General features: G+C 36.0%; 1 protein-coding gene across 1 annotated transcript; it reads left to right on the forward strand.

Annotated features, from left to right (window-relative positions):
• Positions 1-4,934: 4,934 nt before the first annotated feature.
• On the forward strand, positions 4,935-11,390 carry arr3b (arrestin 3b, retinal (X-arrestin)). The gene is made up of 15 exons (XM_058798069.1): positions 4,935-5,194; positions 6,563-6,596; positions 7,044-7,074; positions 7,449-7,509; positions 7,642-7,686; positions 7,777-7,970; positions 8,051-8,110; positions 8,201-8,277; positions 8,366-8,501; positions 8,590-8,674; positions 9,550-9,622; positions 9,834-9,971; positions 10,179-10,283; positions 10,548-10,597; positions 10,950-11,390. Exons 2-15 carry the CDS (start codon positions 6,589-6,591, stop codon positions 10,985-10,987), a joined length of 1,101 nt encoding a protein of 366 aa, XP_058654052.1. The 5' UTR covers positions 4,935-5,194; positions 6,563-6,588; the 3' UTR covers positions 10,988-11,390.
• The last annotated feature ends 728 nt before the right edge of the window (positions 11,391-12,118 follow it).

The following is a 12,118-nucleotide window of genomic DNA, read 5'->3' on the forward strand; positions in this document are numbered from 1 at the left end:
ATACTGTAAAAAAGCACCGTCTTTCGGATGAGACGTTAAACCGAGGTCCTGACTCTCTGTGGTCATTAAAAATCCCATGACACTCATCGTACTCATCGTAAAGAGTAGGGGTGTAACCCCGGTGTCCTGGCCAAATTCCCTCCACTGGCCCTTGTCAATCATGGCTTCCCAATAATCCCCATCCACTTGATTGGCTCTATGACACTCTCTCCTTTCCACCTGTAGCTGGTGTGTGGTGAGCGCACTGGCGCCGTTGTCCTGTGGCTGCCATTGCATCATCCAAGTGGATGCTGCACACTGGTGGTGGTTGAGGAGAGACCACCCCACACACACACACACACACACATGATTGTAAAGCACTTTGGGTGTATTGCAATACACAATAAAGCACTATATAAATGCCTCATTCATTCATTAAAATTTCCCCAAATCTGTCCCAAATGAAGAAACATCAACATCTTGGATGGTCTGAGGGTGAAGAAAGTTTTATGAACATTTTATTTTTGGGTGATCAAATAAATAAATAAATAAATAAGTGAGTGAATGAATGAATGAATGAATGAATGAATGAATAAATAAAACACTTCGTAATGAGTATTTTTATCTTATTTTTCTAGTTAAATTATCTAAAAAATAAATTGACATGCAGAAACTATCAAGACTTTTGATATTTCTTAAAGTACTACCCTGTATCTACCTACAAAACGTACATTTTTTTCTTGCTGCAGCAGCAGATTTTTTCTCCACTTTTTTCACTTGTTTATACTTAAAACAAGTGAAAAAATATCTACTGGTGTAGTAAGATGAAATGTGCTTTTTATTAAACATACATTGTCCGAAAGCTATGGAAATATCTTTTGAATATTGCTTCTCAAGTGAATTTATCTTATTTCACAGATTAACATTTTTGGATATTTTTAAGTAAAAACAAAAGAGATTCATTAAAAACATGAAGGCGTCATATTTGGAGTGTACACCTGGTATTAACATCTGAGTGTGATCCATATTCTTTAGATGGCTGGTTATGGATACATATATGAAGGTCACACGGTTGAACATGACAGTTTTTCTGTGTTCTTTTCTGAAGGTACAGTCCATCCAATTACCCCCTGGGTCATGTTTACAAAACACACAATAGATTACGTCCATCTCTGACTAAGGCTAAGCCATCTAAGACATGCTCTCAGTGTCCAAAATTTCATACAGTCACAGGATCTATTTCTTCTCTTCCACCTGAGGGAATATTGGCCTTTGTTAGCACCAAAAACGGGCAAAGAACTGTTCCCAGATTTTTCTTGGCAAACTGTTTAGATGGATCATGACTCAAACTGCACACTAAAACTCCCCAATCCTAGCCCAAGCAGAGCTCAAGCTTTATTTTAATCACATTAATTTTTGACTGCATTGGCCGCTTATTCAGAGTGAGCCATTAAGACTAGCAAAGATCAGACTAGCAAAGAGCATTACCTACTTATTCCAAAGTATTATGAGAAGCAAACAGGTGATGGAAGAGGATTTGCCCTCTCTAAAGATAGATCCCTCATGCTTAAATAGAAATATATGGCTATTTAAATTGCTTGAGTTAAAAACACCTATGAAAATAGTATTACATTGTAGATCTACTAGCCTACTTTCTATAAGTGAGTAGTTAATATTAAAAGAAAATATTTGAAAATCGAGAGACACGCAAGAGACAACTTTCTATCATTCCAGTAACATGTTACAACAATGTTTGTGTATTTTGTCTGTCTTAGAACCGTGAGGAGATAAGAAAAGGTCTAAGACATTAGGAAAGAGGATTATGAATACAAGCCAAGCACATGAGCATTAACAATTGGCCCCTTCATGATAAACCACTTTGTTTGGTTTTACTGAAAAAAAAACTCTACTTAAATTTTCTCTAATCAAACATGATTTCTTCCTGAGTTTTAGGTAACAGGCTGCATGTCTGCAGTCTTTAGATAAGTCATTTAAATTAGTCATTTGGGGAGTGACTGAGCGTATGAGAACACAGGAAATGAAACCAAGATGTTTAGTGCAAAGTTGAAAATAGAATTTGGTTTGGAAATTCTGAGATGTAAACCTTAGTAAAAGTATTTGTGGCTTGGAGATAGCAAAGTCATGTGTTGTCATCTAGACCACCCAATTTGAATATAACTCTGAACCAAAATCACACATGAAACGATTATCATTAAATGTCATTTTCAACATTCCTTTTATGAGAAATAAACAAAAAAAAAAAAAACATATTTGCAATTTTCCTAAGTGAAGTCTTAGGAAGTCTCTAAGTAAAAACATCATACATCATGTAACCATGCAAAAACTTCATATGTGATTGTGTCTAATTAGTGACTAACTTGTATATCCAAAATAACCCTAATACACATTGTTTTTGCAAATATTTTGCACACAAAAATTGGATGCTGACTTTAGGAGTGTGTTTGTTCAAATGGGCATCAGTTAAATAGAGACAGCTGCTCATGTTTCCAACCCTGTTGGCATAAACAGGCAGATCTTGACTGAGAGGTCACAAACACATGTGGACCTTCACATCAGCATAGACAAATTAGGCTGTGAAACACTCCAAGTATATACAAGCCGTTTTTAAGAGTTAGACTTAGAAGTTTTACAGGTTATAACTTTTATCCAAAGTTTTGTCATGAAACTCTAGATGGCGCAGTCTGATAAGTTTAACTCAATCTGACATAATGAATGACATTATCACATGGTGCAGCTATTGTTGTTTTTTTTTGTATCAGGAGCCAATGAGCTTGCTGCTCAACATTCAAATACTTGTATACAGCAAGTGATTGCTGTAACAGTTGCAGTGCACTTCAGAAACCCTCCACCTTCCCCAGCTCCACCTGTATAGATCTGCTACAAGGTGATTCATGTACGCTACATATGGGGGTTTTCAAATATATGTTATATGTGCAGCAGCAGTATTTCTTACATCCTCACAGCAGCATGTCTGTGGATATATTAGCAGTAACAAGTCTTTGTAGTTGCTCTGCCACAGCACATGACAAAGTTAATGTGTTTGGTCTTGGAGGAACATATCTGCTACGCTGCTGCAGCAGAGCAAGTACCGAGACTTGCTACTGCTAATACATCTACAGACATGCTGCTGTGAGTGTGTAAGTAATACTGTTGCTGCACATATGACATACATACAGTATATGACATAATATAACATACAGGAAACTACCCCATAACAGATCTATACAGGTGGAGCTGGGGAAGGTGGAGGGTTTCTGAAGCACACTACAACTGCTATAACAAGCACTAGCAGAGTGTTTGAATGTTGAGAAGCAAGCTCAATGGCTGCTGATGTGAGAAAAAAATTAGTTGTGCCATGTGAATGATGATGTGATTATATCAGATTGAGTTAGAACCTATCGGCCATCTAAAGTTTCATTACAGAACTTTGTATAATTATTATTCATAATATAACTAATGAACTCCCACTACAACCAACATAAGTGGTAGTTCAGTAGTAATGTGTGTCTTTTTCAGTGACAGAAACTTAAAAGTCAAAACGGCTTGCGATATAGGTCTTACTTACCTTACATTCATGAAGTAATTGCAGGCTGTTAATATTGTTTTGTTCTGTGATCACTTTACTATTGTCCATTCAGCTTTGATGTATGTATTGATATCATCTGTATTTTAGTAATCATAAATTTCACATAATAAACCAGTTGGTGTCAGAGTGAACAGAGCATAATGGTGAACCAAAACACCTTTACATGCCATTTGAACAGAGAGCACAAGCCCTATAAACTTTGACCATCTGTTACAGCAGGTGTGAGGTATGGTGAGAGCCCAGATGTCCCAGTCTGATCCTTTTTCATCCTCAGAAAAAGGTTTACATCAATCACTACTTCTGTAAATAACAATGTTCAACACTGCATTCCCAACACGCTTTAAATGAAACCCTCAAAGGATAATATATAATAAAAATAACTAAGGTGCTTTAATTAATATATTAATTATACTGACATATTGTTTTAACAAACCCTTTTTTCTAATTTAGGTTATCTGAGAAAGAGTTGGGACCATAAAAACGGATCTTCTCAGCTGTGTTTTAGGTACATCATGTAAAACAACTGATAGTGGCACCTAGTGGCGTGGATGCAGTGTCATTCAAAAAGATGATCAGTTACCAGTGACACTGTAGATATGCATTATTGTCAGTCATGACAAATTTATTCCACAAGCAAAAGCTACTAATAAAAGATGGTTTATCAAGTTTTAGTTGCATTCCGCTTGTCTATATAAATATACAGCTGAAGTTATTCAGCATTAGTGCAGATGCATTTGACCTCTTTAACCACCTGCTTTGTAAGTGTGATTGATAGACCTCTTTGTTAAGCCATGCAAACAATATTAGAGTTATTGAATAGCAAGTTGGTTTCTCACTGTGAATTTTAGGTAAGCTATGCCTAAGAAATGTTGTGTAGTGTACTGGGCAGTGCAAATACTGTAGTAACAGCCAACCAGCTGTTTGTACTGTATGTCGTGTTCACAAATCCCCCTGAGGATAAAATGAGAATATCCCTCAAACTGCTTTTGAAGAAGCCGATGTTCTAAAGTAGTATGACACCCACCTCATACCCTAGAAGACCGATGCCAAGAAAACCATTTATGAATTTATTATACCAACAGGAACAGTTGTAGTAGGAGTTTTAAAGCTGATTGTACTTTGATGTCTGTCCAAGCTCATCCTGTTATGAACATGCTGTATGTAATGAAGCTTTAGGAGCAGTTATTATTGTTATTCTGGCCTCATGACATGGAAAGTCATGCCATGGTGAGGGCATCCCCTAAATGGACACATGCTATGTTGGAGGTGGAGCTCTGAACACAGACAAGAGATGCAAGCGTATTATCACAGTTCTGTCGTCCAACCAAATGACCCTGAGGCTGACACTCTCATTCATACATGTACTCCTCAATAGCTAATCTCTAAGTCCAATTCTGTGTCTATTTTTATACATATTGTAGCCAGAAAAAGACGAGAACTAATCAACTAATAGGATTGCGAGTGAAATGAACATAGAGAGGGAGGAGAGTTTGCACTATAAATGCGGACAAGACAAACTGGGAATCACACTAGGAAACTATCAACACTGGCTACGGTGCTCACCTGCTACAGTCAAGAGCAAAGCAGAAGACACCCTCTCAAGACCAGGTAAGATCTGAACTGTCATCACACTGAAAAATGCACTTAAGACTTTGAGGTGCAAGTTAAAGAGTTTAGGACAGCTGTTGATTTGGATTCAGTTTATATGAGATAGTTCATTGTGAAGACTAGCATTATTGTTCATAGGAAGATTGAAATGTAGCATAGTATTTGTACATTTTCAGAAAAATTAGTACTAAAGTTGTCAATAGGATGGCACCCTTTCAAAAGGTACACATTTGTACCTCATTTACACCTAAAGGATGCATTTTAGTGCATAAATGCACATATTAGGATATAAATGGTACATTTTAGAACCTTTAGAAACAGGTACTGCCCCAGTGACAGTGCACTTAAATACAAGATAACAAGATTCTATCATGTAGACTACAGACCGAGGAGCATCGGTCATTTGCATATTCAGTGTTTTGCTTTCCAGTTATTCCTTTAACTAATCATTATGCTAATTGATATAACCCTAGCCTGAAGGAATGAGGTCATCTTTATCAAGAATATTCATAGTCGATCATGAGAACGATAGTCATCTAAATGTGACATATGATGCTTAGACTTTGCATCTTGATTGCACTTGAGAAAAGATTGTGATCATTGTGTTTTGTTATAATTTCTATTGCACAACAAAAAGTTTAATATTTGCTTCGTTTTATTACTTTTGAACCACACAAGCGAATCAATTTAACTGAACATACACACTAAGTCACACTATAGAAATCTAGTGTGATTTTTAAACAAGGGCATGATGGATGAATTTTGCTGGCCAAAAAAGTCTTATATGTCATGTGATTTATTTGCTCTCATTTACACATGAATAGTAATTAATTCGTCTTATTTGTTGGGTATGCTTCAGATTAGACTTTGAAATATTTCAATATTATTTGAATTATGTATTTTTAAATATTTCCAAAGGCCATGCAGTCCCACATTTTAAAGGAATTTAACTTGTCTTCTGTTAAAAAGTTTTATGCGCATTTATATAATGTATTTAGCAAAGTACAACTCATTTTGCACCAAGTAACAAAGGTGACTAACCACTTTTCAAACATAGTGCTTGAATATTCAAAGTACATTGCAGTTAGTTGGCCTCATTCACAGAGACACATTAGAAACAGATAAGAGCTAATCCTGAGTGCAGCTTCTCCGGAGGATTATGAAGCAGTCTATCGTTATGCTAATCTCCTCTTCCCTGATTAGCTCTAGTGGATTGAAATCTCAGCAGGACAACATACAAACATGAATGGTTTTCCAAACACTATTCTTAATTCAGGGAAGGATGTTGGTACTTTTAATGTTGCTAAATCGCAAGACTGCCCTCTACAGGCACATTTTACACTCCAACCGTTTCACTTCTTATTTCAGAAAGCCTCAGGTGACTTTCCATAACCATGGCAAAGTAAGTTTGTGCATATTCATTTATAAACACTTGAAATATGAGACATAAAGACATTCAAAACATCATAATCAACATTTAAAGGCATTTAAGACTATAATTTCTCTGTATCCTACAGACTGTTCAATATTTTATTCATATTTATGACACCTAGATTAAGCAGCCTTCATGTAATGCTCCTACACCCTGTTCACTAGTAGTATTAAATCTGTAGAAGTCTTTGTGGTCTTCAATCCTAGTGGATTACCAGATTATAAAAAATCCCTTTTAGAGTGGATTGACAGGATTACCACAAGAGTTTAAAAGTAACAGTGCAAAGCTTAGCATATGCAGATGACTAATCACCTCATGGAGACTAACATATTAAAAGCATGCAAAAGCAAACGATATTGTACTCTCATAATGATTATCAATGTTTATAATATCAAGATTTTAATGTTGTTTTTACAGGGTTTTCAAGAAGACTAGTGGCAATGGTTCGGTAAGGCCTCCCTTATTACATATTTACACTTCCCATTACATGTCATCTGCTCCACATGCACATGCTCTCAAGCAGGATTGCCAGATCCTAGTATCAAAACTAGCCCAATACCCCACTGCCCAGACATCAAAACATGCCACTCCAAGACCTAAAATAGATATTTTGCATTACACACATTTTTAAATCACTATATAGGCTAGTAGTAATTATAAAAACATGTAATATGTTGAACCTTTGCATTTTATGCAATATGTCAAGTTGGGAAAACAACAACCCCCCTCAATGGGAAAACCACAGAATTGGCAACCCTGCTCTAAACATATTCATAAGACACAAGCACACGTGATAATCATCTCAGTAATCATTGATTACAGTTATGCCTTTATTTGGGGAGAAGAGACTTTGTGGACCATGTGGAACATGTTGACCTAGTTGGTAAGTTCTCGGCTACTTTTACGTTGTTTTACATAGATTATTCCCTAAGATTGAACTTTTTCAAAATTAAATGTATATATGTATATCTAAACACACTACTCTAGTTCAAAAGACTTGTAATTTCCCTCTCAGATGGGGTGCTCAAAGTTGATCCTTCAGCTCTTAATGGAAGAAAAGGTATGATTTAATCTAATACATTATCATTATGAAAATTTGTCATTAAATTAATTCATTTAGACACTTCATCTAAATTATTTCATTTTTTAGTGTGGATACAGCTTGCATGTGCCTTCCGCTATGGACGAGAGGATCTGGATGTGATTGGAGTTTCCTTCAGAAAAGACATCTGGATAAAGCGCATTCAGATGTATCCCTCTGAGGGAACCAAGACCCCAAACACTCCAATGCAGGATGCGCTTTTGAAGAAAGCTGGAGACCAAGGATATCCCTTCACTTTTGATGTAAATTCACATTTATGCATTAAGCATTGAGAAAACAATCAAGGATGTCCTTCACTGGTGTCTCTTCTGTTCTGTATCAGATTCCAGCACATCTTCCATGCTCAGTGTCCCTTCAACCAGCACCAGAGGATGCCGGGAAGGTACAGTAGCAGAAAAACATGCACGTGTGTAAATACACTCACAAACAGAAAACTAAGATTCCCTAATATGTAACATGTCTACGTTTACAGCCTTGTGGGGTTGACTATGAAGTCAAAGCCTATATTGCAAATGAAGATGACGAGACAGATGAAAAAGTTGACAAGAAGTATGTACTGCTCCATTTTAACATAAAGATACTCGCCATCAAAATGAATACATTTTTATTCTGATTCCAATATTTCTACCAATAATAGGGACACTTGCCGTCTGATTATTCGTAAAATCCAGTATGCACCAAATGAGCTAGCAGCCGGACCTAAAACTGACCTCAACAAACAGTTTATGACTGCAGACAAACCAATTCATGTGGAGGCCTCCATGGAGAAAGAGGTACAATGTTTTAAATGCCTGTTGTTGATCATTTTCATCATTTGCAGTTCTATGTCTCTCCATTCACGGTTGATTTCTCACCCTTCAGCTCTACTATCATGGAGATCCCATTCCTGTCAAAGTGAAAGTGAATAATGAAACCAGTAAAGTAGTGAAGAAAATCAAAGTCAGCGGTAAGTATTTTTATTATCCATATTAGTAAACTAAACAGCCAGTTTTCACCCATTTAAACTACTTAAAAGTGATATATATATATATATATATATATCTGCTAAGTACCCTGCTGGAAAAAAACAAACAGAAACCCTAATAGAATTTGCGATGGTTTTAATGAGGAATTTAATGGAAACTTTAATGGTCCCTTTGGGTCTCTATGGTAATTTGTTGCCTTCTATTGGTGGCATGTTAAGAACATTAAGGGTTACTCCACCCCAAAATGAAAATTTTGTCATTAATCACTTACCCCGATGTCTTCCAAACCCATAAAAGCTTCAGAACACAATTTAAGATATTTTGGATGAAAACCGGGAGGCTTGTGACTGTCCCATTGACTGCCAAACAATTAACACTGTCAAGGCCCAGAAAAGTATAAAACACATCGTCAAAATAGTCCATCTACCATCAGTGGTTCAACCGTAACGTTATGAAGCAACAAGAATACTTTTCAACAATTCGTCTCCTCCACGTCAGCGTAGCGCCATTTTGGAGAGTATCCACCACACGCATACGCTGTTTTTGTTCAAATCAAAGCGTAAAGAAACATAGAAGATGTATCCGTGTGGTGTGGCTGACACAGAACAGCGTACGCAGTTTACGTCCAGCGGATATTCTCCAAAATGGAAAACAAAAAACCAGCCCAAAGGTCAATTTCACAGAAAAACCACGTGTTTGATTTTGTTTGCGATGCGGTGGTTCCTTGCGACATCTAGTGACTAAAAATTGTATATTGCACCTTTAAGAATGATTCATTATTGCTTTTAACTAGAAGTAGCCAATGTGTTTTTCCCACAATGACCCACAATAAACTTTAACTCATTGTATGTTTCAGTTCACCAAATTACAGATGTACTGCTTTACTCAGCGGACAAATACCACAAATGTGTCCTGAGTGAAGAATTTGCGTGAGTGCACAGAACTTCACATCACATTTGTGAATTTGACTGAGAATTTTTTGTATTATTTTTGTAGCACATTTAATAAATAATGTTAAATAATATCATACTCGAATAATATCATAATTGTTCACATTTTTCATATCTTTAAAAAAACAAAAAAACATAAAGTTTGTTTTTGACTGTTCTTGAGAGGTGAACAAACCCCTTTTTGTGACAGGGACCAAATTAATGCGAACTCCACCTTTGAGAAGGAATATAGAGTCACTCCTCTGCTTGCCAATAACAAAGAGAAACGTGGTCTTTCACTGGATGGCAAACTGAAAGATGAAGACACTAACCTGGCTTCTTCAACAATGTCAGTTAATATTTATTACAACAATTTTATATTTATCTTACATAGGTAGTTGTAAAATGTAAAAGTCAAAGTCATCTGTATTAGACAGATTTTCATGGTCATAGTTCAAATAGCATCTCTATTTTTATACAGCAAAAAAAAAATTTAAAAAAAATGCACAGGCAGATAAACAAGGGGACTTATCTAAACCTCTGTATCTCTCTGCAGTCTGCTACCCAACATGGATAAACAAATGCAAGGCCTTGTTGTTTCCTACAAAATTAAGGTTACCCTGGTAATGGGAGGTGGTCTCTTGGGAAGCCTAACATTAAGGTTTGCATCTTTTCATTTCATCCCAGTGTCTCAGTGAAGAGTCATAGAAGACAGCATTTTACCTCCTTCCTTCTCTAATGACTTTTGCTGTGTTATTAAAGAAGATCTTTCCCTTGATAATGCACTACTTAACAAGGAACAGTCTCCTTAGATTTACCTTGTCATTAACCAACAATTAAAATAAATCCAGCAGTATATGGTGTAATGTGGTTTACCATTGTGAACAGTGAAAGTACTCAATACATGTTTATCTTCTGTACACAGTGATATTACCGCAGAACTCCCCTTGGTTCTGATGTCACCTAAACCAGCAGGTGAGGTTTCTGTTCTTTTATATCTAAAATGAGGGGTGCTTGTGTGTGTGAGGTATATACAGCCCAGTTTTCCAAGGACAGTTCTGTATTTGTGACCACAACATATTTTAAGTTTCAAGTAATGCAAATTTTGCCGTTTATAAAGTGGCACTCCTATGAAATATTCTAAAGTGCATAATTTTCTTGTTTTCTAACTGCATACTTGTGCATTCTCAAATTGAGCAGAAGTGTAAGTATCAATTTCAACTTTTTTTTCCCCATGTTGAGAAAAAATGTTAAACTTATTTTTGTTTTTGTTTTGAATCTTAGACTTTGAGGCTTTAACATTTTTTTTTTTTTTTTTTTAATCCAGGACTGATATCAACCTTGAATAGACTCTACAGCCAGTGAGAGAGGAGCAAGTCGGAAGGAGAAACGCTCAGGAATAGATGCAGATTCCAAACAACCTCATTTCATGAGCCATAGACTATAGATGCTTCCTTGCTGCAAATACCTGTGTAAAAGAAATTAGCTGTATAATGTTAAAAATGGGCTAAAGGCCTTGTACACTAAGGTGAACTCAATGACATTGAAATCAAGCATTGGTCTAATGCTGATGTCAGGTTTATTTCTTCTGCCTTTATCATGGGATCTCAGATTAACAATGATTTAGTTTCTTTTTGTATGTGAATGTAAAATATGAGTAGTAATGAACAACTTACGATAAATGTATTATTATAATTATATTAAATTGTATTCGTTTTTGTTTTCCTGTCTGTGGTGATGGTGAAATTAATAAACATTGGACTGTTATTTGGACCACAATCAAAGTCTTTTCTCATCCTTCATCATGACTTTATATAGATGCAGGGGATTCTTTTTTTTAATCATCCTGAAATTATACCCATTCCCACTATACACACACACACACACACACACACACACACACACACACATATATATATATATATATATATAGTCAAAACATTAAAAGTACACTATATTGCCAAAAGTATTGGGTCACCCCCTTCTAATGAACAGGTTTGACTACTTTAGTAATTTCCATGAGTACAAATCTTAATGTTTAAGCATATAATGATATTCTAGAGAATTGTGTGCTTCTAATTTTAAAGCAACAGTTTGGACAGGACCCTTTTCTATTCTAATATGACAATGCCTCCGTGTATAAGGCAAGGTTCAAAAAGAAATGATTGATTTAGTCAGTGTGGAAGAACTTGACTGGTCTGCAGAAATCCAAGCTGAACACCTCTGGTGTGACTTTAAATGCAGATCTTGAGCCAAAAACTCTTTACCAAACACCAATGACTTGTACATGCACTATATGGACAAAAGTATTGGGGCACCCCCTTCTTTAGAACAGAAAAAGGCACTTCCAAAACTGTGGCAACAAAGATGGAAACATAACATTATTGTAAAAATTGTATTTCCATCTCTGTTGCAACAGTTTTGGAAGTGTCTAAAATGACTGTACCCATATGTACAAGTCATTGGTGTTTGGTAAAGAGTTTTTGGCTCAAGATC

This window comes from Onychostoma macrolepis, chromosome 14 (genome assembly GCF_012432095.1).
Source record: "Onychostoma macrolepis isolate SWU-2019 chromosome 14, ASM1243209v1, whole genome shotgun sequence".
NCBI lineage: Eukaryota > Metazoa > Chordata > Actinopteri > Cypriniformes > Cyprinidae > Onychostoma > Onychostoma macrolepis.